Consider the following 27,276-nt stretch of genomic DNA (forward strand, 5'->3'; position numbering starts at 1 on the left):
TGCTGAAGTGTGTAAATACCACCATATGTCACCGTCTCATAAAAACAATCCAGGGTACGTTGTTGATTCTAAGATGTTCATTTTTCATATTTAATGTCTCCAATAACGGGGAGTTTTATGCCTACTGCCCAGTTTGGTGAGGGGGCTGGTTCTGAGCATGCCCAGCTAACTTAGGTTGGTTTGGTGGCCTGGAAGAATACCCTAGAGACAACACTGGGACACTGTTAAGAAATGCTGCCTTATTACAACTCTTCTGTCACTGAGGATGATACTGGGTGAAACAAAAAGGTGATGGGGAGCGTTGGACCCAATGTGAATGTACCTGAAGAATATCTTAACCAATTGATTTTGCTTGAATTTCCCTTTTCCTTTTGTGAATGAAGAAGAGTGTTAGATAATACAAACATATATTTCTAAATAAATCTAAAAGGGATATTTCAATCAATAAAAATTTAATCAAAAGATATTAGGTGACAAGAAAGCATGTGTCATAGCTTATGTGACAATTCTTATTTCTTACTGGTACCTAAAACACGGTAAGTAGTATCGTCAATGAATTCCTAGATTCAGTGAAATACTGTCATAAGTTAAGGGTCCTGCTGTCATCCCCTCTGCATTTGTGTGCAGTTTTCCCCCTTCCCTCAGAACCCCACTTACAACATATAGAACACGGGACCACTTAGGGTCGGTGTCATGCCATCTAAGAGTGCTAGTTATCTGTCATCGCACTGCCCACCGTGGAGAGCCTGCGCGAGCGTGCGGAGAGGCGGGCAGCGCAGAGCGCGCAGAGGAAGGACATCTCTGAGGAAAGTTCTCACTCTAACATGAGTCAACAAAGTGACTCCTTGGGGCTGTGCAAGCTGAGGGCATGGTTTTGTCGGGCTGGTCCTACCTCGCACGTAATTCACCGCACCAACTCCGTCAAGGTTCGCTCAACCTTAGAAGCGAAGGCTTTGCGTCCGCATTTTGTGTCGGGAAGGCAGGTGCCCAGCGATAATCGCCCTGCTCCGGGCGACACTGGGAGCCCACGGGGGCGGAGGGCAGGCCCAGGTCCTGGCTGGCGTGGAGCGCGGCGGGGAAACCGCAGGCGCCCGCCGTGCCGAGGGTCCGGCAGCTGCGGCGTGCAGCCGCGTGCCCCGCCCTCCTCCACCGCCGCGCGCGCGCGCCCCCCCACCCCGGGGTCGACCAGCCGCACGTGGCGGGGGCGGCGGCAGCAGGGCGCGCGCTGGCGCCGGGACGCCCAGGGCTAGAGCCACACGTGCGCCCCGAGCGCGAGCGCCGGGGCCGCGGGGGCCTCGCCAGCCCCAGCCCCCGCCCTCATACCGGCGACGCGCGGTGAGTGACCAGGGGCTCGAATGGGGTGGGGGCGCCGGGGACCCCGGGACACGGACTTAGCTGGGTGTCTGAATGCCCGGGCTTCGTGCCTCGCCTCTCCCGGGGCATTGGGTGCGGCTGGGAGTTCTCCTCGTCAAGGTTCTCGCTCTCTGGGTGCTGATGTCCATTTGAGGGTGCCAGGTTGGGGTTCGGCCAGAAGGAGGGGAGAGGGCGCTCAGGCTGAGTGAGCCTCCCGGGACGCAGAATAGTGGGTGTGTGGGGCAGGGAGGGCTGGCATCTGGGGAAAGGGCCGAAGGCACGACTCGGGGTCCAGCGTTGGCGTGACTCGGGCTAGAAAATGGGCCTTTTCTAAGGCATTGCAGTCTTAAGTCTCGCGTGGTGGGTGTACTGTCCCATCATCGGCAGCACTTTCCCATAGACACACCTGGAGTCCCTACCTGGCGCGTTAGCTGCTCGTGGAAGGGCAAGCCCAGCCCACTGGCTAGCCACCGGCCAGACTCAATTTCCTCATTTGAGGAATGTCCTTGGAAAGGCTCTTCTCCGCTGGTTAGGGGGCACAAGTATAAGCATTATAAGAGATTAAGTATCTGCATGATTAGATGGACATCTTAAACTTCATAACCCAGAAACATACAAAAGACTTTACCCAGGTATGTCCAGAGAACAGGACAAAATTAATCTTTATCCCTCACCTCTGGATAATTGTTATAATCCCTTATGTGTATATCCTCTGTAGATAAAAGTCTTTGCTGAGCCTCTACTATGTACCTGGCCTTTGAGTGTATTTTGTGATCCTTTATAATTCTTTTAAAAGTAGGTGAAGTGGCTATTAGTGTTCTCACTTTACAGATACAGAAACTTCCCTGCTTTCACAGAGATGGTGAGTTACAAGTTCCTGGCTCCAAACTTCGTGCTTCTTGCCGGCTCATAACATTATATCCACTTCCACTTGGACAAACATTATATTCTCATTGTCCATTAACTGGAAATGGTACAGTGCCCTGTTTCTCTGTCCAACATATAACCTTAGTGGCTAAGAGCTGACACTCGTTCCGCATTGTAAAGTAAAATCCTCAATCATTACCAGTAGTACTTTGTTAGGCATGAAACGCTCTATAAGAGTCTGCAACATTCTTTGTTGATGTGTCTTGTTTCTTGAATGTCGTGATGATTACATAGGACGGTCAATTTCCAAATTTTGGCAAGCTCTGAATCATGTGTTAGAATGAGTTTCAGGGTGAAAAAAATTCTAAAGCATGTGTAAGATTTTTATGGGAGAAGAATCCTCTCAGTATAGTAGATTTTGCACATTATTTCTCAAGTGTGGACTTATTTTTGTATTAGTATACCTGCTTTGTCCTCTGGCCAGTTATCTGTCATCTTTGTAATTACACTCACAGCACTGCTCTCAACTTCTACATGTAAATTTGTGCAGACCCATGTAAAAAGAAAGCCAAATCCCAAAGAAGGTTTGTCCAGTGCCTTTTGTTCTTGGAATCTTGTGGTGCTCTTTGCTAATGGAAACAATGATTTTTTTTTAATACAAATATGTATTGAACAGCTATTATGTTCAAGACATTGTGCTGGTCACTGTAGTAAATATAAAGAAATGTAAGACCCAGTTCCTGTCCTCAAGAAATGAAAACTGTTTGAGAAGACAATAATTATGTGAACACTTAGTATGTCATGGGTGATAGGTGGCATAAAGTCACCTATTACAAGGAAGGTATGGGATCTAGCTTTAATCAAATTAATCTTTCAGTGATGAGTCAGATGAATAGGCAAAGAGAAAGGTCAAAAAGCAAGCCTGTCCAACAATTCTGATAATATCCTTGAAAAGTAGGTGATATTATCCTTTTTTCTTATAATAATAAAAGCAGATAATATTTATGGAACTCTTGATATATACCAGGCACTGTAATAAGAGCTGCTCATTTAATCTCCACAATAATCTTATGACGTCGGTGCTATTTTTATTCTCATTTTACAAATGAGGAAACTCAAGTATGGAAGGCAGTTCTAATTTATCTAATTTTGAATTTACTTCTGGGTTTTCCTTTTTTTTTAAGTTTGTTTTGAGACAGAGAGAGAAAGTGGGGGTGGGGCAGAAAGTGAGGGAGAGAGAGAATCCCAAGCAGGCTCTGAGCTGTCAGCACAGAGACCGATGCAAGGCTCTAACTCCCGAACCGCGAAATCATGACCTGAGCTGAAATCAAGAGTCAAATGCTTAACTGACTGAGCCACTCAGGCACCCCACTTCTGGCTTTTCTGTGTTAACTTGGTCAACTTGAGTATTTCCCACCTGTAGCATAGAGATACCAATAGTTTATATAGCAGATGACCTAATATTAACTCAAATATATGCTCTGCATTGTGATAAATTGCTAAGTAAATGCCTGTAAAAGATGATGAAGATTAGAATCTTAATTTACATCTCTTTTACAGTGATATGCGGAGGAAAAGGTAAACATTGAGTAAAACATCAGGCAGAGATGTTGAGACATGGAGTTGTTTGTGTAGAGACTTCAACTGAATTTTTCATTTATATAAGAAACCTTTAGGAACATTGTGGAATGATGATCACTAGTCTCAGCTCACCCCACCCCCTGGCAGTGTGCCTCCAATTATCTTTAATTGTGAAATTCCTAGAAAATTCTTTAAACAAAGTAATTGTAATGTGCTTTAATATTTTTGATGCCTCGTAGCACTTTATGAAAAGACTCCATGGTTGAGGTTACAAGGTGAAGCAAAGCTTGCCAGAATCCAAAGATAATAATACCCAAGATGCAAAGATGAACCCCCCACCCTCTGCCACTGTCCATAAATAGAGACTTCAAGATTGAGGAAGACCAAGGAGAAACCCTTCCAATAAACTAAGGAAAAAAAGTTAGTAAAAGAGATTTAATTTTCTCCATAAATGTCAGTTGCCATTTTTCAAACAAGGAAAAGAGGCTTTGAAATGTGAAGTTACTTGGGATGGTGACACAGGTAGAAATGGAGGAACCAGGCACCCAGGCCTCAAGCCTCAGGCACCATGCTCTTCCCAGTACATCATCCTTCCCGAAAGACAACGACTTATTTTATTTATAGCTCTAGAAGGATACGAAGGGTGAAAATAGAGAAGGTTGGATTTTTTTTAAGTTTATTTATTTATTTTGAGAGAGGGAGAGAGAGCACAAGTGGGGTAGGGACAGAGAGAGAGGGGAGAGAGAGAACCCCAAGCAGGCCCATGCTGTCACCACAGAGCCTGATGCAGGGCTCGAACTCATGAACCATGAGTTCATGACCTAAGCTGAGATCAAAAGTCGGACACTTGACAAACTGAGCCACCCAGGTGCCCCAAGAAGGTTGGATTGTTAAAACTTAACAAGTGCAGGGCATCTGGGTGGCTCAGTCGATTATGCAACCAATTCTTGGTTTTGGCTCAGGTCATAACCTCACAGTTTGTGAGTTCAAGCCCCGTATCGGGCGCCTCACTGGCAGCACGGAGCCTGCTTGGGATTCTCTCCTTCCTTCTCTCTCTCTCCCCCTCCCCTGCTCATGCCATCTCCGTCTCTCTCAAAATGAATTTAAAAACTCAAAAAAAATAAATAAATAAAAACTTAAGTGGTATGAAAATTGTTGGCTTGTGGAGCTAATCAAAGAAAGAAAACAGGAAACAAAGCAAATAACACCAATTGACTTGAGAGTACCTTATTTCTTCAGGACTCCATCCATGTCTTGTTTCTTTTATTTCTTTTTTGTAGTTCTCTACAAAATGAAATCTCTACAAAATGAAATGCTTGTTCAATTTACAAGACAGTTCACAGTACAAATGATTCCAGGGTTGAGATAAGATTCCCTTATGCCCTTTAAATTAATTTATTTATATGCAGTATTTCAAGAGTCTGTCTATTATGTCCAGTGTGATATATCTGAAATGGAAATAAAGGCAAATAGAATTAACAGAAGAACATTTCAGAAAAATATAAAAGAAGGGGAAAATGTATAAAGGAACTTTTGTTAAGAAAAATGATGAAGAGGTCATAAAGAGGGAAAGGAGAAAACCCTCCAACAGAATTAAAAAAAAAAAAAAAGGACCAACACTTCAGAAACACTTCAGAAGTCTCCTGCTTTCAAGCAAGAAAAGAATGTGCCTACGTATAGGTAAAGTTAGGAGTACAAATGCTTACCAGTGAGACTGGAGGAAATTCTAGAGAGCCTCAGCTGCTCTCGAGAAAGGAAAACAGTGTCTGTCTAGTTTGTTGATGTAAAGTGTGTTGGGACTATTGGGTAGAAAGAAGAAAAAGCAGAGGTTTAAGGTGATGTTACTTTCCTTGCCAGTCACATCACCTAACATGACATCATAAGGAGACTGATTTGATGATCAGGGTCAGACAGCACAGCATTTGTCCATGTTAGAGCTTGTGAGATTTTTTTCACCAAATGGCAGACTCAGAAGGAAAAAGGAGATAATGCTTCAGTCAGGAGACTGTTCTTTTTCATGAGTTAGCTCATGAAAAGTCATGGAGAAGAAGGTTGACTCCAATGGCTAAGTTGCAAGCTTGCTACTTGGTGGATTTGATTTTCCTTTTCCATCATCCTAGTGGAATAGATCATTAGAGGTGGTTACATATTGTCTCTATACTGTTTTTTTATTTGTTTGTCTCATTCTCTTTTGAGAAAGGGAAGGGGGCATCAGAATGATTCAAGCTTGTGAAGATTAAAGCATAAGGCATTATAACTGCTTTACTAGTGGGTATGATAAAGAATGCATGTAATGTACATTGTGCCTGGAATATAGTAAGAAATCAATAAACTAAGCATTAGTTTTGATGGTAGAATTAACATTAGCACTATTTTTACTATTATGCTGATACTGTTGCTACTAATCAGAAGCAGTCTCACATGCTTGAAGTAATGTTAGATTAGAAACCAGAAAATCTATGTTCTGATCTCGATTCTGCTATTAATGACATTTGGCAAGTCCCCCTCTTTTCTCTAAACCTTGACTTATCTATCTGTAAAATGGGGAAGGTGAAATAGATAACCTCCAAAGTGTTGTCTTTGTACTGAGATGCCACCACTAAGACATGTCTATAAGTAGCTTTGCCAGCAGAAGGGAAGGATTTTGTACTCCACCTCATTGAGTCAACTGGGTAATTAATAGTATGCATTTGTAAGAGAGTCAACCTTGATAGACATCTAGAACATCATTTGGTTGTTCTGCAGTGTCCCAGACTGAAATGTCAGCTGTTGGAGGGTAAGAGCAGCAGGATCATGGCAGTGACTAGCTAACCTTTGAAGTGCCTTCCTCCTCTGACTTATTCAGGTATTTGATACTAGGGTTAAGAATAAAGATAGCCTCAGGGCACCCAGGTGACTCAGTCAATTAAGCATTGACTTTGGCTCAGGTCATCATCTTGAAGTCTGTGAGTTAGAGCCGTGTGGGGCTCTGTGCTGACAGCTCAGAGCCTGGAGCCTGCTTTGGATTCTGTGTCTCCCTCTCTCTCTCTGCACCTCCCCTGCTCGCTCTCTCTCTCTTTCTCTCTCTCTCAGAAATAAACATTAAAAAAAAAAAGAAAGATAGCCTAGCATATCATTTTTTTTAAACCTAGTTTTACAAAACGTATAGTTCCAGTGTAGTAAAAGTCATAAGTGATTTAGAAAAGACATCCATTGGGGTGCCTGGGTGGCTCAGTCAGTAAGCGTCCGACTCTTGGTTTGGGCTCAGGTCATGATCTCACAGTTCATGAGTTCAAGCTCCATGTTGAGCTCTGTGCTGACGGTGGGAAGCCTGCTTGGGATTCTCTCCCTCTCTCTGCCCCTCCCCTGCTTGAGAGAGAGAGAGAGAGAGAGAGATGCAAAAGCAGGACCCAGAAGAGAAAATGGGAGCTAGCCTCAGTGGAGTGCCTACTTTGTTCTAGGTAATCTCATGGGTCCATGACACTATCATATTAATCTTCCCAGTAACTTTGTCCAGGTTCCTATTACTGTATGCACTGTAAGAATGAGGAAATGGCACTCTTTTTTTTTTTTTAATTTTTTTTTTTCAACGTTTATTTATTTTTGGGACAGAGAGAGACAGAGCATGAACGGGGGAGGGGCAGAGAGAGAGGGAGACACAGAATCGGAAACAGGCTCCAGGCTCTGAGCCATCAGCCCAGAGCCTGATGCAGGGCTCGAACTCATGGACCGCGAGATCGTGACCTGGCTGAAGTCGGACGCTTAACCGACTGCGCCACCCAGGCGCCCCGAGGAAATGGCACTCTTACAGTTAATAGCGCACAGTGGAACTAAGGTTCACTAGCCTTTTTCTTTTCCACAATACTACACTGCCCCCTTGAACTTAACATAGTGCTACCACGTTAAGTAAAGTAATGTGGAAGTAGGAAGTGCTCCTGCCTACGGGCAGTTATCACCGGTGGTAAGGGTTTTTCCTAGCCTACTAAAATACAGTTTTGCAGTAATGTGTATTTTGTGCTTCTTCCTGGAGCAACAGAGGAAGATACTCACTGGGGAGTTATCCTTGCTTCTGCCTTCCTGCCAGTTGTAGCATTTCTGGCTCATCCTTGTCCCCCTCACTGAGATAGTATTTTCACTGTGTGGAAACTGTCACAACTTGAGTGATGGGTCAGTGACGAGTCAGTGAGGCAGCATTCTCTTTGATTTTCTGATTCAAGATAGAGTTGTAGTTTTAATATCAACCCTCCAGGCAGACTGTCTGAAAGATGTTTACAGTTGATAGGAAGTTTCATTTTATTAGAAGATACCTCATTTACTTGAAGGTCTTTGGGGTTCTGAGTTTCTTATAAGAGGAGAAACTATTTTACTGGGTATTCAAAGAAAATGAGCAAACTCGTGTTTGAGCAAACTCAATGTACTATATAAACTCAACTCTATCCTCTAATTTGCCTATTTCATATATAGGGATGTGTGTGTGTGTGTGTGTATTTCATATATGTATATTTCATATATATTTCTTATGTACATATTTAATATGTGTTTTATATATGCATATTTCATATTTATACATTTAAAACATTCTTATAACTAATTATTTTGCTATTACTATTTTATTTATTTGGATAATGTCATAGCTCCATAAATTGCAAAGCATATTGAAAGATACCCTGTAGATACCCCTTATAGTCAAGAAGCAGAAATTTATTTAATCCCCTATGTAACTGTTTGTTCATAATCCAATCATCTTCTAGTTGTCTTCTCATTCAGTTTGTAATTTTCTTTATGCTAGAATATTCCAAATTTTAATGAAGTAACTAAGGTAGTGGTAATAAAGAAAAACTTACTATTAATGATGTCAGCCATGATGTGGCAGAATCAGATTTAATGTAGTTGTAGTTACATTAAAATAGAAATAAAAAAGACACTACATGAATAGACACTACTGGTCTGCTGGCTTTACTCTGGTCCCCATACACGAGGCCAAGACTAACTTTTTTGTTTGTTTTTTTTGCCTTTGCATGTGTTTGTTTAATGTAATTCATATCTTGTAACACCTTGACTTATCCCCAATTAAAACTCAGTTAAATAAATTTTTTTAAAAACGTTGAATTAAACATCAGTGGTTTCCTATAGATTTGAGTGTAAAATCCAGGCTCCCTTCCATGGTGAACAAACCCATGGTAGATGTGGTTCCTGGCTTCTTCTCCATTTCATGTCCTACCATTCTCCCCACAGTCACTTCCCCTGCCACCCTGCCCTTTTTTTTCTGTGACTCACCCATAGCCAGCTTGTTCCTCTGCCTCTGGGCTTCATCCTGAGTCTTCACTTGTCTTGTGCCAGTCTCAGCTCCAACTTCACCTCTTGCATTGACCAGCTTCTCTCCTCCCCAGTCTTTCTCTCCCCTTAGCTTCTTTTGTGGTTTCCTTTTATCATTGTCTGAATTTGTTATTTATTTGTTTTCTGTCTCCGTGTTCCAGAACGTTGGTTCCATGAGAGCAGAAACCCTCACTATCTTGTTCTTCACTCTATCCCTAGCCCCTGCCACACAACAACTGCTTGATACATATTTGTTGATTGAATGGCTGACTAAAAGGTGTCTGAGCTGAGTTGGAATGGATGCATAAGACTTAGCCATTCTAGGGGTACCTGGGTGGTACAATCGGTTAAGTGTCTGACTCTCCATCTCAGCTCAGGTCATGATCTCACAGTTTGTGAGTTCAAGCCTTGCATTGGGCTCTGCACTAATGGCTTGGGATTCTGTCTCTCCTTCTCTCCGCCCCTCCCCCACTTGTGTGTACGCTCTCTCTCCCTCAAAGTAAATAAACTTAAAAAATTTTTTTTAATTAAAAAAAAGATTTAGCCATTCTAAGAACAGTGGAAAAGTAAGAGAATAACATCAACAGGATGTTGCAGGAAAACTAAGCAGCTAGAGAGTAGAGATGGATGTGGTTGGTAATATAGACAGAAATTAGCTCACAGAGGCCATTGTAGGCTGTGACCTTGGACTGTATGTTTAGAGAAAGGGAAACTATCAGCTTTTAATTTAGATCAGTGTTTTTCAAACATTTTAAACCAAGACCGATAAGAAACACATTTCATATTTTCTGTAAACTGAGACCCACCCTCAGATTCTAGAGGCCACCACAATCTTTGGCTCATGGCACCCCCCTGAATCTGCCACTGTAGATTCTCATATCAGTCCTTGTCATATTATAGCTCCCTGACTGACATTTTCGCCTCTCTCATCTACTTTTAAAGACTCACCTGATTAGATTGGGCTCATTTGAATAACACAGGATATTCTCCCCATCTCAGATCCTTAGCAGTAATCACATCTCCAAAGTCCCTCTATCATGAATTATAATATATACACATGTTCTAGGGATTAAGGCATGGACATCTTTTGCGGGCCATTATTCTGCCTACCACAGGGATGTTTATAAGGAGTTTTTTAATAGCTCATATTTCTTTCCCCTTCCTCCCTTTTTCTTTCTTTTAATAAATGTTTGTTGAAAACTCTTTCCTAGTGCTAGGTGCTGGCATAGAGCAGTGAGCCAGTGTTCCTGCTCTTATGGTAGCTTAAATTCTCACACAAAAATAGATGACAAACAAGTAGTCAAGTAAATAAACACAGTAGTTACAGATTGTACCGTGAAGCAATAAATAGGGTGATGAGTAGAAAGTAGCTGGGCAAGACCACTTTGGCTAGGGGATCAGGGAGGGGCTCTCTGAGGAAGTAACACATGATCTAAGATCTGAAGGATATAAGTCAGCCAGCCACTAAGAAACAGAGGAAGAGGATTCTAGCAGACGAAATGGAAAGTGCAGAATCTCTGGGCAGCAAAAGACATGCCTTATTTAGGGGCACAGTCTGAAAGCCAGTATGAATGGAGCAGAGTGAGCAAGGCAGAAAAGTATGGCAAATGATGGTGGCAACACAGGAGAAGTGAGGCCATACATTGCCCAAGAGAGCATCTGCGGTGAGGATTTTGGATTTTATTCTAACAACGATAGACATATTGAAGGGCTGTGAATAGTGGTAGTATGAAACATGTAATGTAATATTATTTACATTTCTAAAAGGTAGTCAGTATGTGAAAATGACCTAGAAAGGGGTAAGGATGGATTGGAAAGACACATTAAAGAGCTACTATAGTCATCTAGGGGAGAGATGACTGGCTTTTGGACTAGGGTGAGGACAGTAGAAACCGAGAGAAGTGGATTGATCTGTAATATATTTTGGAGGTAAAATTAATGAGACTTAGTGATGACTTGGTTGTAAGGAATGAGAAAGAGAGTGGACTCAAGGTCCACTTCTAGGTTTTTGAGCAACTTAGGGGGCAAGAATGTTATTTACTGAAATAAAAAGGGCTAGGGAAAGAACCAATTTGGAGAAGGGAGACCAACTGAACGTGTTAATATTGAGTACTATTAGAGATCAAGAGGTGATGCAAAGAGACAGACTGGAACACTGGAGTCTGAGATGAAGATGTGCATCTGAGAGGCATTAGCATACAAATGATTTCTAGATCCGGGTGACCAGATGTGGAGCTGGGTGACCAGATGAGATCTCCTGGGGCGGGAGTAGAAATAGAAAATAATGTCTTGAGTGAGCTGAGGTCCTCCAAGAGTTGAAAGTCAGGAGGAGAAGGAAGAACAACCAGCAAAGACTATTGAAAAGATGAGTGATGACTAGGCTAGAGGTAGAAAAGTTAAAAGGGCAAGTGGGCACATTTCTATAAACCCACTAGAGCCGGGGCACCTGGGTGGCTATGTTGGTTGAGCGTCCAACTCTTGATTTAGGTTCAGGTCAGGATCCCAGGGTTGTGGGATCAAGTCCTGTGTAGGGCTCCTGCCTAAGATTCTCTCTGTCTCCCTTCCTCTCCCCCCACCCCCCTCCCTGGTGCTCTGCTCCTCTCTCCTACTTACTCGCATATGCTTGCCTGCTCTCTGTCTCTCTGTCTCTCTCTCTCTCTCTCTCTCTCAAAACTAAAAAACAAAACTAAACAAACAAACAAAAAACACTAGAGCAGTACTGTTATATCTCTAGCACTTAACATTGTGCCTGGCACCTGAAAAGTAGCCTGTTAAAGGAATAAGTGAATTTTTCTGAGAATGTCTAGTATGTTCTGGCACATCTCTAGGCATGGGAGTAAGACGTGAACATTTACATTGGCTGGTTCCCAATAGCCTAACATCGCAGAACTTTCCAGCATATGTTATGGATTTTTGGCCCACCTTAAAATAGAATTTAGAGAATTCTCTAATGATTAGTAGAACCATTCCTTAGGTTTAAATTTGGAAACAATCAGAAATCACCAGCTTGCATTTTCTGAACCATTCGAGATAGGAATACTTAGTAAAATAAATGAGTAATAAATAAACAAGCAAACAAACAAGTAAAATTGAACTTCTGTAGAAGACTCAACTCCCTTTCTTATGACCAAAGAGATCAATTTTTCACTAAGTTCTAGGAGAGGGTTATAAGCCACTTTTTAATCTTCTGTTCTGGAAGCATATGAATAGATCAGAAATTCTCATTAGTCTTGGGATTTAGCACCATTATGTTTGACTATGATGGTGCAACCCTGTTTGGAAGAAAACAATTTTTGTGTGCACCTGAGGCTAGGAAGGTTAAGTAACTTGCTCCCAGTCTCAGAGTTCTTAAACCCAGTTCTAAAGGACTCCACAGGCCATACCTCTTCTCCCACCCTTTGCCAACTCCAAGAAGCATAAGTGAATGGGGTTAGAGGTGGTTAAGATTTTCAGTTTACAAGTTTTAAGGTATACTTCATTTAAAAAGAAAAAAAACCAAATCTTAATGATACAGAGAAATTAAAGGGGCATTTTAAGCCTTTCTGAATGGTGTTGGTCCTGGTATTTTCTGAATGTATTTAACATGAATGAATTTGTCTTCTTTTACAAGGAAAATTACAGAGGTGTGTTCCAGAGTTGACTGTTCATGGCACAAACAAATGGAGGGTGTTCACTGGCACTTATTTTTATCATTGTGTTGTTGTTGGCTAAAGCAAATATAGGTAAGATATTTTTATAATTGAATCAGTAGAAGGATTTATGGGTTAAATTTTCAGTTACAGATGAAATATATATTCGTGGCAATTGTTCTGGTAGTTGGTCTTTTGTAGTCAATCTTCTATCATTTTAAGTGGGTATATCTGGTTCCATATCTGTAACTAATATGCATTTTATTTAATTTATACTGATTAACATGAGTCCAATCATATCATTTCTCATTAAGTGACTAGGTAACCACAAAGCTGACTTCATGAATGAATGTTTTACTAAAACGGTAGTGCATTTTAACAGAGGGTGTTTATGAGCAAATTCAACTATGGTAAAAAAATAATGGCTGACGTTTTCCCTGCCTTTTCTTTTTTGGGAGCTTACTTTTTACTTAAGATCAATGAAAATTAAAGATGCAGAGAACAAACATAAAGTAGGATAGGGTGAGGAAAGAGAAAGGGAGCGACTTTTTCAGTTTTAAAAATAAAAAAGAATTTTTCATTTATAGGGAATTTTTAGTATTTAATTTATTTGATATAAATAACTTCTTCTGGGGCACCTGGATGGCTCAGTCGGTTGACTGCCCGACTTTGGCTCAGGTCATGATCTCGCTGTCCATGGGTTCAAGCCCTGCATTGGGCTCTGTGCTGACAGCTCGGAGCCTGGAGCCTGTTTCAGATTCTGTGTCTCCCTCGCTCTCTGCCCCTCACCCACTCATGCTCTGTCTCTCTCTCTCTCTCTCTCTCTCTCTGTCAAAAATAAGTAAACATTGAAAAAAAATAACTTTTTCTACCAATTCCTGTTTAGGGTAGTTAATCAAAGCAGTCTTACAATTACAAAAAAAAAAAAAAGAAGAGACTTTCAGTAGAGGCTTTCTATCACATTTGAAAATTCAGGGCAAATCTATAATTCTGATGTTCTTTCACTGGCAGTACCACCAAAAACTGTTCATTTCTGAATAGTTGTCATATTTATTTACACAAAAGCTTCTGGAGAGTAAGAATGACCTCTCTTTTAATGAGTTTAATGTAGTATCTGTCAATAAACAAACTCTTTTCATGTAGTGTCACGTTAGCTGTATTGGGTTATGGTTCATCTAGCCCAGGGTCTTGCATCTTGAAGGAATACCAAAATATGGCATGGTAAGACCTAATTTTCATCCTTGATGCCAACCACAAACATAACAGAGCCACTGAATATTTTCTTTTGTTATAAAATAATGTTCTAGATTATACAAACTTTATACCATTAATACAGCAAGAGAAAGTGTTATTCCTAAATCTATCCCTTGTAGTTTGTAATAGCCCCTTACACCATTATTTTTCTTTTTGGTCTGAGTATTGAAGTAAGCCTTATAAATCATAAATGAAAAAGGAAACAAGTGTGATTTATTCTGGGAAGTACTTTTCAGTAGCCTGAGGAATAATCTGCATATAAGAGAGGTTGATTTTTCCTGGTCCCATGTTCCTGAATGTTCTCCCAACCCTATTTTCTCAGCACTTTTGGTTCTGGTTATAGTATAACTGTTTTGAGAAGGATGCGTATTTTAATTCAAATACAATTAGACTTTAATGTGGTTACCTTCTGTTCTCATTGTGCATCACCAATTCAGCCAGAGCAGTTTAGGTTATTTATATTTTCATGATTTGATGGGATTAATTTTACCTTGCTCTTGAGGATTACACAAACCCACCATTTTGAGATGGATTTCTTATGTGCTGACTTGTGTCTTATTGCAGATGTATGCAAGAGAGGAGATGTGACCGTGAAGCCTTCCCGTGTAATTTCACTTGGATCAGCTGTCAATATTTCATGCTCTTTGAAGCCTGAACAAGGCTGCTCACAATACCCCAGTGTTAACAGGTTAATCCTCTACAAGTTTGACAGACAAATCCATTTTCTGCATGGTTACTCCCTCAGTTCTCAAGTCACTGGTCTTCCTCTGGGTACAACCCTGTTTCTCTGCAAATTGGCATGTAGCAAAAACAAGGAGTTTCGAATATGTGGGGCAGAGATCTCAGTTGGTGGTGAGCATTCCATTCTGAATTCTTAAAAACTAGTCATCTTTCGATATTTGTCATGTGTTATACAGAAATCCAAATATAGGGCTGTTCTTCCTTTTCATGCCACATGGATATATTTCATCTTGATAGCAATATGAGCATCTCAACGTCAGAAATCCAGAAATCAATAGAATTGGGGTTTCATTTAGTAGTGTTATCTCTCTTTTTCTCCCTCCCCCTATCCCCTCCCCTGCCCACTAGTGTTTTACCCATTAAGACAATTTACCTGTTGTCCTTGGACTCCAGTGGCAGGAAAGAGAATCTCTGCAGCTGACTCTTCATGGCTTCTTGATTTATGAGAATTTAATTCAAAGCTACAACCTCCTAAAAAGACGAAAGAGGTACCTTTTTTGACTTATGAAGTCCAGGTTGACCATCCAAAGCTGAACAGTTCTCCTTTCCCTAACTTAATGGTCCTTACATCCACACTTACTCCTGACCACTGGTTATACTTATCAGAGGTTAAAAGAAAACTATTGTCACACTATCTTCACCTGGGTTTTCTAGAAAGCTCCCTGAGAAGCTCCTAGAAGCATGTCTAGAAGCTCCTGACATGCTTATGCTTCATTGGGAGAGGGGAATTCAGTAGTCTCAGGGAAGCAAGAGTGAGGGGGTAAGCCAGGAAGGGACCAAAGCAAACACAAGGAGGTCAAGTTACTGAGCTGGCCACAGCGTCGAAAGAAAATACAGCTGGTTGCTTGGTCACTAGGGACATTTCCAGAAAAAAAGTATGGAAATACAATGACAGAGAACGAGGAGAATTTAACTATCTGTCATTGGTCAAAGTTCACCCACAGGGTATCAACTCCCCCACTTAGCTTGCACTGCTGGTCCCTCCAGGCAGCTGCTGTGCCTAGGGTGAGCTGGCAGCACACCTGCCAAAAGCTTGTAGCCTACAGCCTACAACCTGTAGCCTTGAAGGTCCAGCCGGGCAATCCAGTGAGATTGCATGGGCTCTGAGTCATCCCATCTCATCCTGTGCCTCCGTGGTTGCAGATAAGCTCTGGAGTGGCCAGTGAGAGGCATGGGAGAGTAGGAGGAATTGGTATATTAGTCTGACTGACAAAGATGCAAGGACAGGGCCCCTGACATGAAGACAGTGTTACAGAGCTCAATGAGACTCTTTCCTAAAGATGGAAACCACTATTCTTTGACCTGCAAGGATATGGTTGGTGCCAAGCAATCTTGCTGGAGAGTCACCAGAAGCACTGAGTAGAATACCAAGCAAACAGCTGAACAAATCACTGGAGGCTGAGAAGATATAAACCAGGCCCAGTCCTCCTCTTCCAGTTCAGGGCCTCCTATTTGTACCATTTATGGGTCATGTACTCTTGGCTCTGACTGCCTGTGGTGTCCTAAAAGGAACATGGGCTTTGAAGCCCAACCCTGTCACTAGCAGTAGGCAGTTTCAATTCTCTGAGCCCCAGTTTCTCTATCTGTTATGAAGATACTAACACGTACTTCAGAAAATGGTTGTAGTGAATAGATGACACTCAGTATGCAAAGTGCTTAATCTAGTACCGGGCACATGGAAAGCACCTAGGTGATAAGCATTAGGGTTGAAGTTTTATGTGGCTTGACTCTTTTATTCCTGTGCACAGTGTGTTGGGTAGGCGACCCCATTTCCCTTAAAAGAACAGTACAAGAAAGTGATAGACAAAATCAAAACTTTTCTAAAAATCACCATTGGTCCTCACCTTCCTTGTCCTCAGAACACATGAATGTTTTACCCTGGGGTAACTTGTTAGTAGACCAACATTACATATGTGTATTAGATATTCCCAGGCATAGATGTCAGTTGTGGGTGTTCACAGTGCTGCTGCTGTTTTCTTCATATTTACTAGGCTAACAGTAGCCTTGAAAGTCAGTGTCCTTGCACATGTCTTTAGCCATCCCATTCCATTTCCTACCTTTTCTTAGGTATGTCAGAGTGCTACAACCCCTTTTCATTTTTAAAACTTTCCATCCAGAATATGCAGATGCATTTCTGACAGTTGCAGCATCAGAAAACCCAGGGAGATGGTCAAGAGGATCTGTCGTGGTGCAGCAAAGTTGGGTGGTGCTGCTGGAATGCCGCTTGCACCGTGTGCTCTAGTTGTAACCGCACCACCAAATGGCTGCTCTTTAAGCAAGGTTAGCACCTTTGAGGGGAAGGACTGACTGAAAGTAGCACCTTTTTCTGAGTACAGCTAGTCATTCCAAGAAAAGACACAATGAATTTTGGTTTTTCCTAGTATAGTAAGCTTAATCCTATCTAGTGAGGGAGTAAAGAGCCCCTTTTCTGTGATAAGTGGTGTCCACAGTGCCTTTGTATATCCTGAGGATGCTGTCATAAAGTTGGTTGTTTTCTAAGAACTGGGAATGGGTAATTTAGCCTTTTCTTCCCAGCCCCTTCCAGGGCTTAGGCTGCTCTGCTGCCAAGACCTCATTCCAATTGTGCAGTAACTAAGCAATCAGTGCTCTAGCTTAACCTCGTAGGATTGATCCACAAGCTATTTAGAAAATCAAGGCAATAAATGAAAGACAATGGATTCTTGCTTGGGTGGGTCTTTTAATGTTTGTTTATGAGGGAGGGAGGGAGGGAGAGAGAAAGAGAGAGAGAGAGAGAGAGAGAGAGAGAGAGAGGGAGGGAGGGGCAGAGATAGAGGGGAACAGAGGGTCCAAAATGGCCTCTGCACTCATCACAGAGAACCCAACCTGGGATTCAGACCCATGAACTGAGAGATCATGACTTAGCCAAAGTCAGATACTCAACCGACTGAGCCATCCAGGTGCCCCTTGGGTGTTTTCAGCATATGCTTGACTGTTGATATTTCTGAAAGCTATTTTTCCAAGACTATTGATTTCCCATAGTAAGTAGGGCTTTTAAAAACAATAACAACTGTAGTACTCATAACAATTTATTATATTGCAAGCTATCTTAATTTTCAGAGGCTTTGATTTCTGTCCTTTTTTTGGTGTCAGCTATTATACACTTGTATTGAAGAGAATGAGGCCTGGTTTCCCCTGGAACAGATAGTCTCTGTCAAAACCAAGTCCTGGGGTGTGGGGACCTCATGCTAGGAAAGTTGACTTGATTTGTGAGTAAAAGCTGTGCTCTTTAAAATAAGAGTCTCTGAAAACTTTTAGGAGTAAAGATACGAGTGAGAACTAACTTTTTAATTACTTAAAAGTACCACGTGCTTTATATGTCATTTGGTCATCAAAAGACCCTATGAAGGGTTAGGATGGGAGGGGAGACATATCAACAAACTTGTGGAAGCTAGAAAGCAGGCAGACCAGTAATAATTGGCTTAGCCAGCAGCTGGAAATGAGAAATATCATGATGCAACATGATTGAATGCAGAAGATTCCACCCCAGAAAGACTCAGAAATTGGTGATACCATGTCTTTCTGGGAGGAAGGGTAAAATAGGACTAAGAAATGAGAGATTCCATTGAAAATCTATTTGAAAAACAGATTCTCAGATCTCTTTCCAAATTCCATGTAGCTAGACATTCACTGCTCCACTACTCTGGCATAAGACTGGAGGCTTGGCATCAGAGGGTCACTAAACTAGCTCCGGCTACTTCAGTTGAGATTGGTAATACCATGCTGAAAAACAGAGGAATTAAAGGAACATCTACAAATAGCTCCCTTCAACCCTGTACTCTCCCCCACTAAAGTTAGAATATCCTTTTCTAAGAAATCTGACAAGGCCAAGAGGAAATATCTAAAATTATTGACGATACTGTGGCACCTGGGTGACTCAGTTGGTTGAGCATACGACTTTAGCTCAGGTCATGATCTCCCCATTCATGGGTTTGAGCGCTACATCAGGCTCTGTGATGACAGCTCGGGAGCCTGGAGCCTGCTTCTGATTATTCTGTGTCTCCCTCTCTCTCTGCCCCTCCCCCACTCATGCTCTGTCTCTCTCAAAAATAAATAAATATTTTAAAAAATTTTTAATAAAATTAAATAATTGACAATACAGAAAACCTGGCCAGATCACCCTGGGTGAAACCCAGAATCAGAAAATGCCCCTCAGCTGACACACATGCAGAGTTCCAATCTATAATTTAAATAGTGCCTCACTTCTATACATGAGTAAAAATATAAGGATCTGGGGGAAACGTCTGCTATGAAAGATAGAAACCAGAACAAACATAGGGAACAAAGCATATAAGCAAAGTGGAAGGGTAGAATGTATTCAGGGAGGAAATATTAAAAAACAAAAACTATCCTTGATACCCTCAGAGAATTGAGAGAAACTATTGCATACAGAACAAAGATAGGATGCTGTGTGGAAAGAGAATATTCAGAGAATAGAAAACATGGCCCCCAATGATAAACAAATGAAAAACTTAACAAGAGACTAGATATATACACTGAGGAGGTTTTTCCTTGATGGTAGAGCAGAAATATGAAGAGCTTAAAAATATAGAGGGTAATATATAAAATTAGAGGAAGATCCAACCGATGAAAACTAGAGATTTTTAGAAAGATAAAAATAGAGAAGAGAGAATCAACAGAAAAAAAATTCAAGACTGTTTCCCAAACTGAAGGACAAAAGTTCCCAGAATGTATACACTCCAAGAATCCAAAAGAAAGTAGACCCTCATTAAGCACATCTTTGTGAAAAATCAGAATAGTGGGGACAAAGAAAAGATTTTACAATCTTCTGAAGATGAAAAACAGTGGTTCAAGAATCAGAATGACTGGGGCGCCTGGGTGGCTCAGTTGGTTAAGTGTCCGACTTCAGCTTGGGTCATGATATTGCGGTTCACGAGTTCGAGCCCCACATCGGGCTCTATGCTGACAGCTCGGAGCCTGGACCCAGCTTCAGATTCTGTGTCTCCCTCTCTCTCTGCTCCTCCCCCACTCGTGCTCTGTCTCTGTCTCTTAAAACTAAATAAACATTAAAAAAAATTTTTTTAAAGAATCAGATGGCTTCAAGCTTCTCAACAGCATCCTAGAATATATGGAAGACAATAGAGTATTGTCTCCAGAATCCTGGATGAAAATTCTTCTCAGTTTAGAATTTAATACTCAGCCAAAGTATCAGTCAAGTGTGAGGGTAGAATAAATACATTTTTAGTCATGGTCAAAGTAGTTCCTCCCTGTGCCCTTTTCCAGGGAATTACTGGAGGATGTACCCCACCAACACAAATAATTAAATCAAAGGAGAGGAAAGAATTAGATTTAAGAAATAGGATATCAAACACCAGAAAAAGAAGGAATTTCCATGATACTAAGTACTGGTAATATCAGAATAACAGCTGCTATTGTACCAGGCACAAAGCAAACCTATCTTATTGGAAACTTCGCAAGGACCCAAGAAAGAGGTCTTCAGGCAAATGAAACAGCATTTGAATATGGTGAGCAGTGATTCAGATAATTGGCTTGAGAGTTTGGAATTAATAAGAAAAATAAACAAATGGAAAAACAAGGCAATTTATTGCTGGCTCCAAGATCAATAAAAAGTAGTACATAAAATGAGAAGTTAACGTAGTGTTCTAAGTGGATTAGTCATAAGTAGTTATGTATACAGATATATAGTGTATTTATACATTTAACCATGTTCACAATATTTCCTTCCCTTTCTCAGGGAACTGTAACAGTGTATACAGTATATATAGTGTGTGTGTATGTGCATGTGTGTGTTTCATACATGATATGTATTTCAATGTAATGTATACATATTTCATATATATATGAAAGAGTCTGTTCTTTTAGGAAAAAGAAAGTTTATTATTCCATCAAACAAAACTATATGAGCTTCATACTATTATACCCATTTTATAGATGAAGAAATTGAACCTCTGAGAAGTTAACTTGTCCACCATCACATAGTGGGCAATTATCACGTCTGTGGTGTTTGCTAAGGACAAAACAAAAGGGGGGGGGGGAATTTATTCCATCAACTACAACTTTTTTTTTTTTTTGGTGCAGAGAATATCTAGGGATTTAGTGGTATACTTGTTTTATCTCACCCAAGGGAAACATCTATTACATGTGGGTCTCGGTATTAGAGTACAATGAGATGAATGATTAACAGTGTCTTTTCTTACTTCCACTAAATCTGAGAAACTCCTAGCTTGGGTTTTGCCTTTGACTATAACATGGCTTAATTTACAAATACACACCTTATGGTAGAAGGGATCTTGCCTTGTACACCTTTGTATGTCCATAGCTAGCACTGTGCCCAACTCATGGAAGGTACTCAGTGTCCACGTACATAAAGAATTAGCGTACATATATGATAACTAATTTGGATGTAAATTTAAAAAAATAAAATTAAAAAAATATATTAAAAAATAAAAATAAAAAAGTATTCAAAAAAAGAATTAGCTTATAAATGTTTATAAAGTGTTTCAAGTGATTCTGCAGAAATTAGATTTAGATGATACAACTCAGAAGGACATGACTAGGGCTAGTGGGTAGAAGTGTCTTGGCAGCAAATATCAGGTCTAGGAAGAGAAAGAGCCCCTAGTTTTTAAAGGTTTCTAATATTTGGGGACACCTGGGTGGCTCAGTTGGTTGAGCATCCAACTTTGGCTCAGGTCATGATCTTGTGGTTCATGAGTTTGAGCCCTGCGTCTGGCTCTCTGCTGTCAGGTCAGAGCCAGCTTGGCTCCTCTGTCCCCCTCTGTCTCTGTACCTCCCCTGCTCATGCTCTCTCTATCTCTCTCTCTCTTAAAAATAAATAAACATTGGGGTGCCTGGGTGGCTCGGTCGGTTGGGCGCCTGACTTCAGCTCAGGTCATGGTTTCACGGTTCATGAGTTCAAGCCCCACGTAGGGCTCTGTGCTGACAGCTCGGAGCCTGGATCCTGCTCGGATTCTGTGTCTCCCTCTCTCTCTGCCCTTCCCCTATTCACGCTCTGTCTCTCTGTGTCTCTCAAAAATGAATAAACGTTAAAAAAATATTTTAAATAAATAATAAACATTAAAAATATGAAGTTTAAAAAAATTAAGTTTAAAGGTTTCTAATATTTGAATGGACCTCACTCTGAATCAGTAAACTCATCATCACCATTGGTAATGAAGCTAGCACTGGATGTTCAGCTGTCAGGGGAAATGGTTGAATATGGTGGTAAAAGGCTTGGACTCAAGTCAGCTACACCTGGGCTGGAGCCCTGATTCTGCCACAACACAGTTTTGTAATTTGGGGCCAGATATTTAACCTCTAAGTTTTAGTTTTCCTCTTCAGTACATTGAAGATGATAACAATAAATATTTGATGTAGCTGCTATGATATCTAATTGAGAAAAACCATGCACAATGCATAAGACTCAGCATGTAGTGTTTGATCCATTTTCACTATTGTTATTAAAAGACATTCATGCCTTGGAAGCAAATATGAACTTGATGGAATCTAGACATAGGGGAAGTATCATTGTCTTATTGTCAAATAACAATGTGATTGAGATATCAACTGTGTGGTGTTTAAAATATGAGGCCTTGCACTTTCTTTTTAAAGTTGTTCCAGAACAGCCTCAAAACTTATCTTGTATACAGAAGGGAGAACATGGGACCGTAACCTGCATCTGGGACAGAGGACGAGACACCCACCTATATACAGCATATACTTTACAGTGAGTGAAAGACCAAATTTTTGCAGCTGTTTTGTAGGTATTGTCTTAGACTACACTTAGAAATTCAGTTAGATATGCATTTAGAAATAACAGTTTTATATTTACCAGAGAGAAGCAATAGACACCTCTAGATAATTAGGTACTTTAACAAAAATTCTAGTGTTCATCAATTAAAACTGGTTCATTCATCCAAAGTGTGAGAACTGATGTCTTGGGTCTGCGATCTAACTCAGAGTTCTCTTCAGAGCACCCAAGGCTTATGTTATGGATGTTCCTTCCTGCTCTAATAGGGTTAAACTGGCCACATTATATCCCTTCTTTTGTGGTTGTAGACTCTTAGGGTCATAATATATAAATAGACTCCTCCTTGTGGTAGCTTTCCATTAGCTTCGGAGGAGTTTCTTTTTAAAGCATCTTTGTGTGACCTGGAAGTCCACACAAAGAAGAGTCTGGGAGATTCTGTTCCCTGGAGTTGATTCCATAATCCATCCAAAGGATAGGATAGTTTGCACATGCCTAACTGAGCAGGAAATGGGGGAAAGAAAGTGGAACCCAGGGTTCCAGGCTGTACTAGAAGCTGGCACTTCATTTTGTACAGTAAATGCCTAGGGCCATGGATCTTTGGGTAACAGTTGGGTCTGCCCTGAGGAGCCAGGATGTCAGCCAGGGTTTCGGGTTACTTATCTATATGCACATCAAAAAGTCTCAATCTGGGGTGCTTGGGTGGCTCAGTTGGTTAAGCCTCTGACTCTTGATCTCAGCTCAGGTCTTGATCTCAGGACTGTGAATTCAAGGCCTGCATTGGGCTCTATGCTGGGTGTGGAGTCTACTTAAAAAAAAAAAAAAAAAGGTCTCAATCCTACTAAAAAAAGGGAGAAAATATGGTCCTATTTATTACCATAGAATACAAATATTCCCTTAATGTATCCAACTGACCTTAACAAAATGTCTAGAATTTTGAATATTCAAATATTATATCCCTTTTGTACTAAAAGGAACAAGTACTCATAAAGTATGTTGCTAAACACAATTGTCTTTTATTTACAGGCTAACTGGACCAAAAAATTTCACTTGGCAGAGGCAATGTAATGATCATTATTGTGACCATTTGGACCTTGGAATTAACCTAACCCCTGAATTGCCTGAATCCAGTTACACAGCCAAGGTTACTGCTACAAATAGTCTTGGAAATGCTTCTTCAATTCCATCCACATTTACGTTCTTGGACATAGGTACATTTTATTTCACATTTTGTAGGTATCATTCATTGGTAAATGAACATTATTCTTTTTTTTTTAAATTTTTTTTTCAACGTTTTTTATTTACTTTGGGACAGAGAGAGACAGAGCATGAATGGGGGAGGGGCAGAGAGAGAGAGGGAGACACAGAATCGGAAACAGGCTCCAGGCTCTGAGCCATCAGCCCAGAGCCTGACGTGGGGCTCGAACTCACGAACCGCGAGATCGTGACCTGGCTGAAGTCAGACGCTTAACCGACTGCGCCACCCAGGCGCCCCTAGTAAATGAACATTATTCTTAAAATCACTTGAGTGTTCTGTACGTGATTGTTTCAAAAGGGACAATGGCACAAAGAATAGATATTACTTTGATGCAAGGAAAAGAGTGCATGATCTCAGAGCCTTATGGAGATGGCCATACAGTATGGAATGTTCAACATTATTCCCTCTGTTGGAGAAAAAAGAACTTAGTCCCACAGAGGCACTAGCTGCCAGTGATAACCATTTGACTGAGGAGAGGGTTCTGCAAGATTGATTATTCACATGAAACTCAGTGTAGGCATTTCTTGTCAGAGATATCTTTTTACCCCCATGGTTACTCCACTATTCTGAGATAGGCTACCTGTGGGTTTGCTGGGCCAGCGCAGAGGTGCAAACTATCAATAAAGTGTACCAAGGTACAGGGGTGCCTGGGTGGCTCAGTCAGTGAGGCGTCTAACTCAGTTTCAGCTCAGGCCATGATCTCATGGTTCATGAGTTTGAGCCTTGCATGGGGCTCTGTGCTGACAGTGCAGAGCCTGCTTGGGATTCTCTCTCTCTCTCTGCAGCTCCCCTGCTCACTCTGTCTCTCAAAATAAATAAACATTTTTTTTAAGTGTATCAAGGCACAAATGTATCTTGTTCTGAGAATACCTACTACCATTCTCATCACCTTGGGACCTGGAGTGAGCCAGTTGTAGCACATTTCTGAGCAAATAAAATTGGCCAGTTGAATTAGAGGCCAGTGTCAAATATCCCCCAGGTAGGACTGTGCTTCTGGTCTGCCTTAACTTCCAGCCTTATATTATGTGTCTCTCTTCTCTCTTCCCACAGCACCTCTTTGCACAGCATATAGTGCTATGGGTATCAACACAGACATTTATTATACATTACCTATCATACTTCTCCCCGTCTTACTACCTTCCATTTCTTTACATTGACTATTTCTGTGTAAGGCACCTTCTTTTCCTCTTATTCTTTCCCTCTGTTCTCTGGTTCCTGTGACCCTTCTGTATGATCTTTCCCTACCACCATTTCTTCTTCTGAGAAGTGATCACCACTAGCCACCTCTGCCTTGTCAGCCATTGGTACTCTGGGGCTTGGTACATTGGTTTTCTTTATGCATTGGATTAAATGCAGTTGATACTATCACTAATGTTGAAGGTAGTTTATTTGGTAAAAAATAAGGGTAGATTAAGGAGAATTATTTTAATTATTTAGCAGTGGATCAAACTTTTTTTTTTCTCTGTAAAAGCCATGTATTTCTTTCTTATATATCTCACCAGCTTTGGTAGTCGTGCATCTTAGAAATGAGCTGTGTTCACCTCTTTCTGGCTTATGTCAAAACAAAGGTTATTTCTGATTTTGGAGCCTGAATCACACGTTTTTGTTTGTCCTGATTACTAGTGAGGCCTCTTCCTCCATGGGACATCAGAATCAAATGTGTAAATGCTTCTGTGAGCAGATGTATCCTTCAGTGGAGAGATGAGGTGCTGGTGTTGCTTAATCGACTCAGATATCGGCCCAACAGCAGCAGGTCCTGGACTATGGTAATGGTTTTTAGAGTAAAGGGAAAAAACAGGGAGGGGCTCCTAATATCACTGCACAGATCTCTGTCTTTTCATGCCAGCAAAATATGGGGTTTAAGAATATTTAGCCCTGGGGCGCCTTGGTGGCTCAGTCGGTTAAGCGTCCGACTTCAGCTCAGGTCACGATCTCGCGGTCCGTGAGTTCGAGCCCCACGTCAGGCTCTGGGCTGATGGCTCAGAGCCTGGAGCCTGCTTCTGATTCTGTGTCTCCCTCTCTCTCCGCCCCTCCCCCATTCATGCTCTGTCTCTCTCTGTCCCCAAAATAAATAAACATTAAAAAAAAATTAAAAAAAAAAAAGAATATTTAGCCCTAAAGTACACACTTGAGATAGATCAGAAAGTCATATGCACCTCTATTTATTAAGAAATATCTTGAATTTTGATTATTGATTCTGAAATTTTTTAAGCCGCGGGCTTCTGTAAACTAATATTAATTTTCCACAATTAGTTAAGTATTCATTGTACCTTGTTATGCTACCCCTGTTTTACTTTTTAGTAGTCTTTTTACATATTAGAAAGAGAAATATTAGGAAATGTCCATAGAGGCTTATATGGAATTGAATATTGCAAAGATAAAGCCCCACACTTTGATATATTAGACATTAATGTTTTTAAATTAAATTTTAGGATTATAATTCCTCCTAGTATATTTGTAAAATAGAATGGCTTATAATAATAACAAAAGATAAGTTCCACATATAACTGAAACTCATGAGAAATTGCTTTTTTAATATAATTAAAATTTTCTTTTTGAAGTCCGTTCTATGTCTGTGATAAAACATTTATCACATTCTAATTATGACCAAATAAAAAATAATCTCTAGAAAATTCTCCAAGTTTTTTCTGAAAATTGGTATTTTTCAGCCTTTACTTACTTTTCAGCTTGTTTCAGGATCCCCCTTGGGACCCTTATAGGTGGGTTCTTAGTCCCCAGAGTTTGTTTTTAATGAGAAGCTATTTCATATTAACATCATGTATATTCAGTAGCCCTGTCATTGGTATTTTTTCTCAGTGAATGACAAATCTGAAAAAAGAGAAAGGGTTATCTACTCAAGTTTCTTAGCTATGTGTGTCAAAATTCTTTAATTTTAATTGACACCTTTAAAAATCTTGTCTGATTCAAGGTCAATGCTACAAATGCCAAAGGAAGACAGGATCTGCTGGATCTGAAACCATTTACAGAGTATGAATTTCAGATTTCTTCTAAGTTACATCTATATAAAGGTAGTTGGAGTGATTGGAGTGAACCATTCAGGACACAAACACCAGAAGAAGGTATGTGTTCTAAAAAGGAGGGTGGGAAGAGAAGGAGGAGAGACGGGAGAGGGATCTCTAAAGTACTGGTACTGAATCAACAAGTTAATTTAACACATTAATTAACAAGTAAATGAGTACACTAATTAACAAGTTAATTTTGACTTTAGCTTAAGTACTGTAATTGTCCAGGGAGATATGTTTATATTGTTAGGGAAATTTTAACATTAAGTAAGTCCTACCCCTGTTTGCCCCATGTTTTCATGTTGGTTACAAGCTTACGCCTCAGTAATGTTTGGTTATAACTCTTATTTCTTTTTTTTTTTTTAAGTTTATTTGTGTATTTTGAGAGACAGCACGTGTGTGCAAGCAGCGGGGAGGGTAGAAAGAAAGGAGAGAGAGTCCAAAGCAGACTCCACGCTATCAGCGCAAGCCCAACGCTGGGCTCAGTCCCACTGACCATGAGATCATGACCTGAGCAAAAATCAAAAGTTG

At 40.7% G+C, this 27,276-nt stretch overlaps 1 protein-coding gene across 3 annotated transcripts in view; it reads left to right on the forward strand.

Moving 5' to 3' along the window:
- Window positions 1-805: 805 nt before the first annotated feature.
- Window positions 806-27,276, forward strand: part of IL12RB2 (interleukin 12 receptor subunit beta 2) — a 78,638-nt gene continuing 52,167 nt past the window's right edge. The window contains exons 1-7 of one of the 3 annotated variants that reach the window (XM_045035993.1): window positions 806-926; window positions 12,707-12,818; window positions 14,544-14,831; window positions 22,329-22,443; window positions 23,491-23,675; window positions 25,346-25,488; window positions 26,652-26,802. In XM_045035993.1, coding sequence (XP_044891928.1) covers window positions 12,743-12,818; window positions 14,544-14,831; window positions 22,329-22,443; window positions 23,491-23,675; window positions 25,346-25,488; window positions 26,652-26,802 — 958 coding nt within the window. In that variant the 5' untranslated portion in view covers window positions 806-926; window positions 12,707-12,742. Of the gene's footprint in view, window positions 927-1,199; window positions 1,336-12,706; window positions 12,819-14,543; window positions 14,832-19,798; window positions 20,225-22,328; window positions 22,444-23,490; window positions 23,676-25,345; window positions 25,489-26,651; window positions 26,803-27,276 lie in introns of those variants that run through there. The other 2 variants (XM_023258810.2, XM_045035994.1) reach the window with 2 other exon arrangements.

Source organism: Felis catus, chromosome C1 (genome assembly GCF_018350175.1).
Source record: "Felis catus isolate Fca126 chromosome C1, F.catus_Fca126_mat1.0, whole genome shotgun sequence".
NCBI lineage: Eukaryota > Metazoa > Chordata > Mammalia > Carnivora > Felidae > Felis > Felis catus.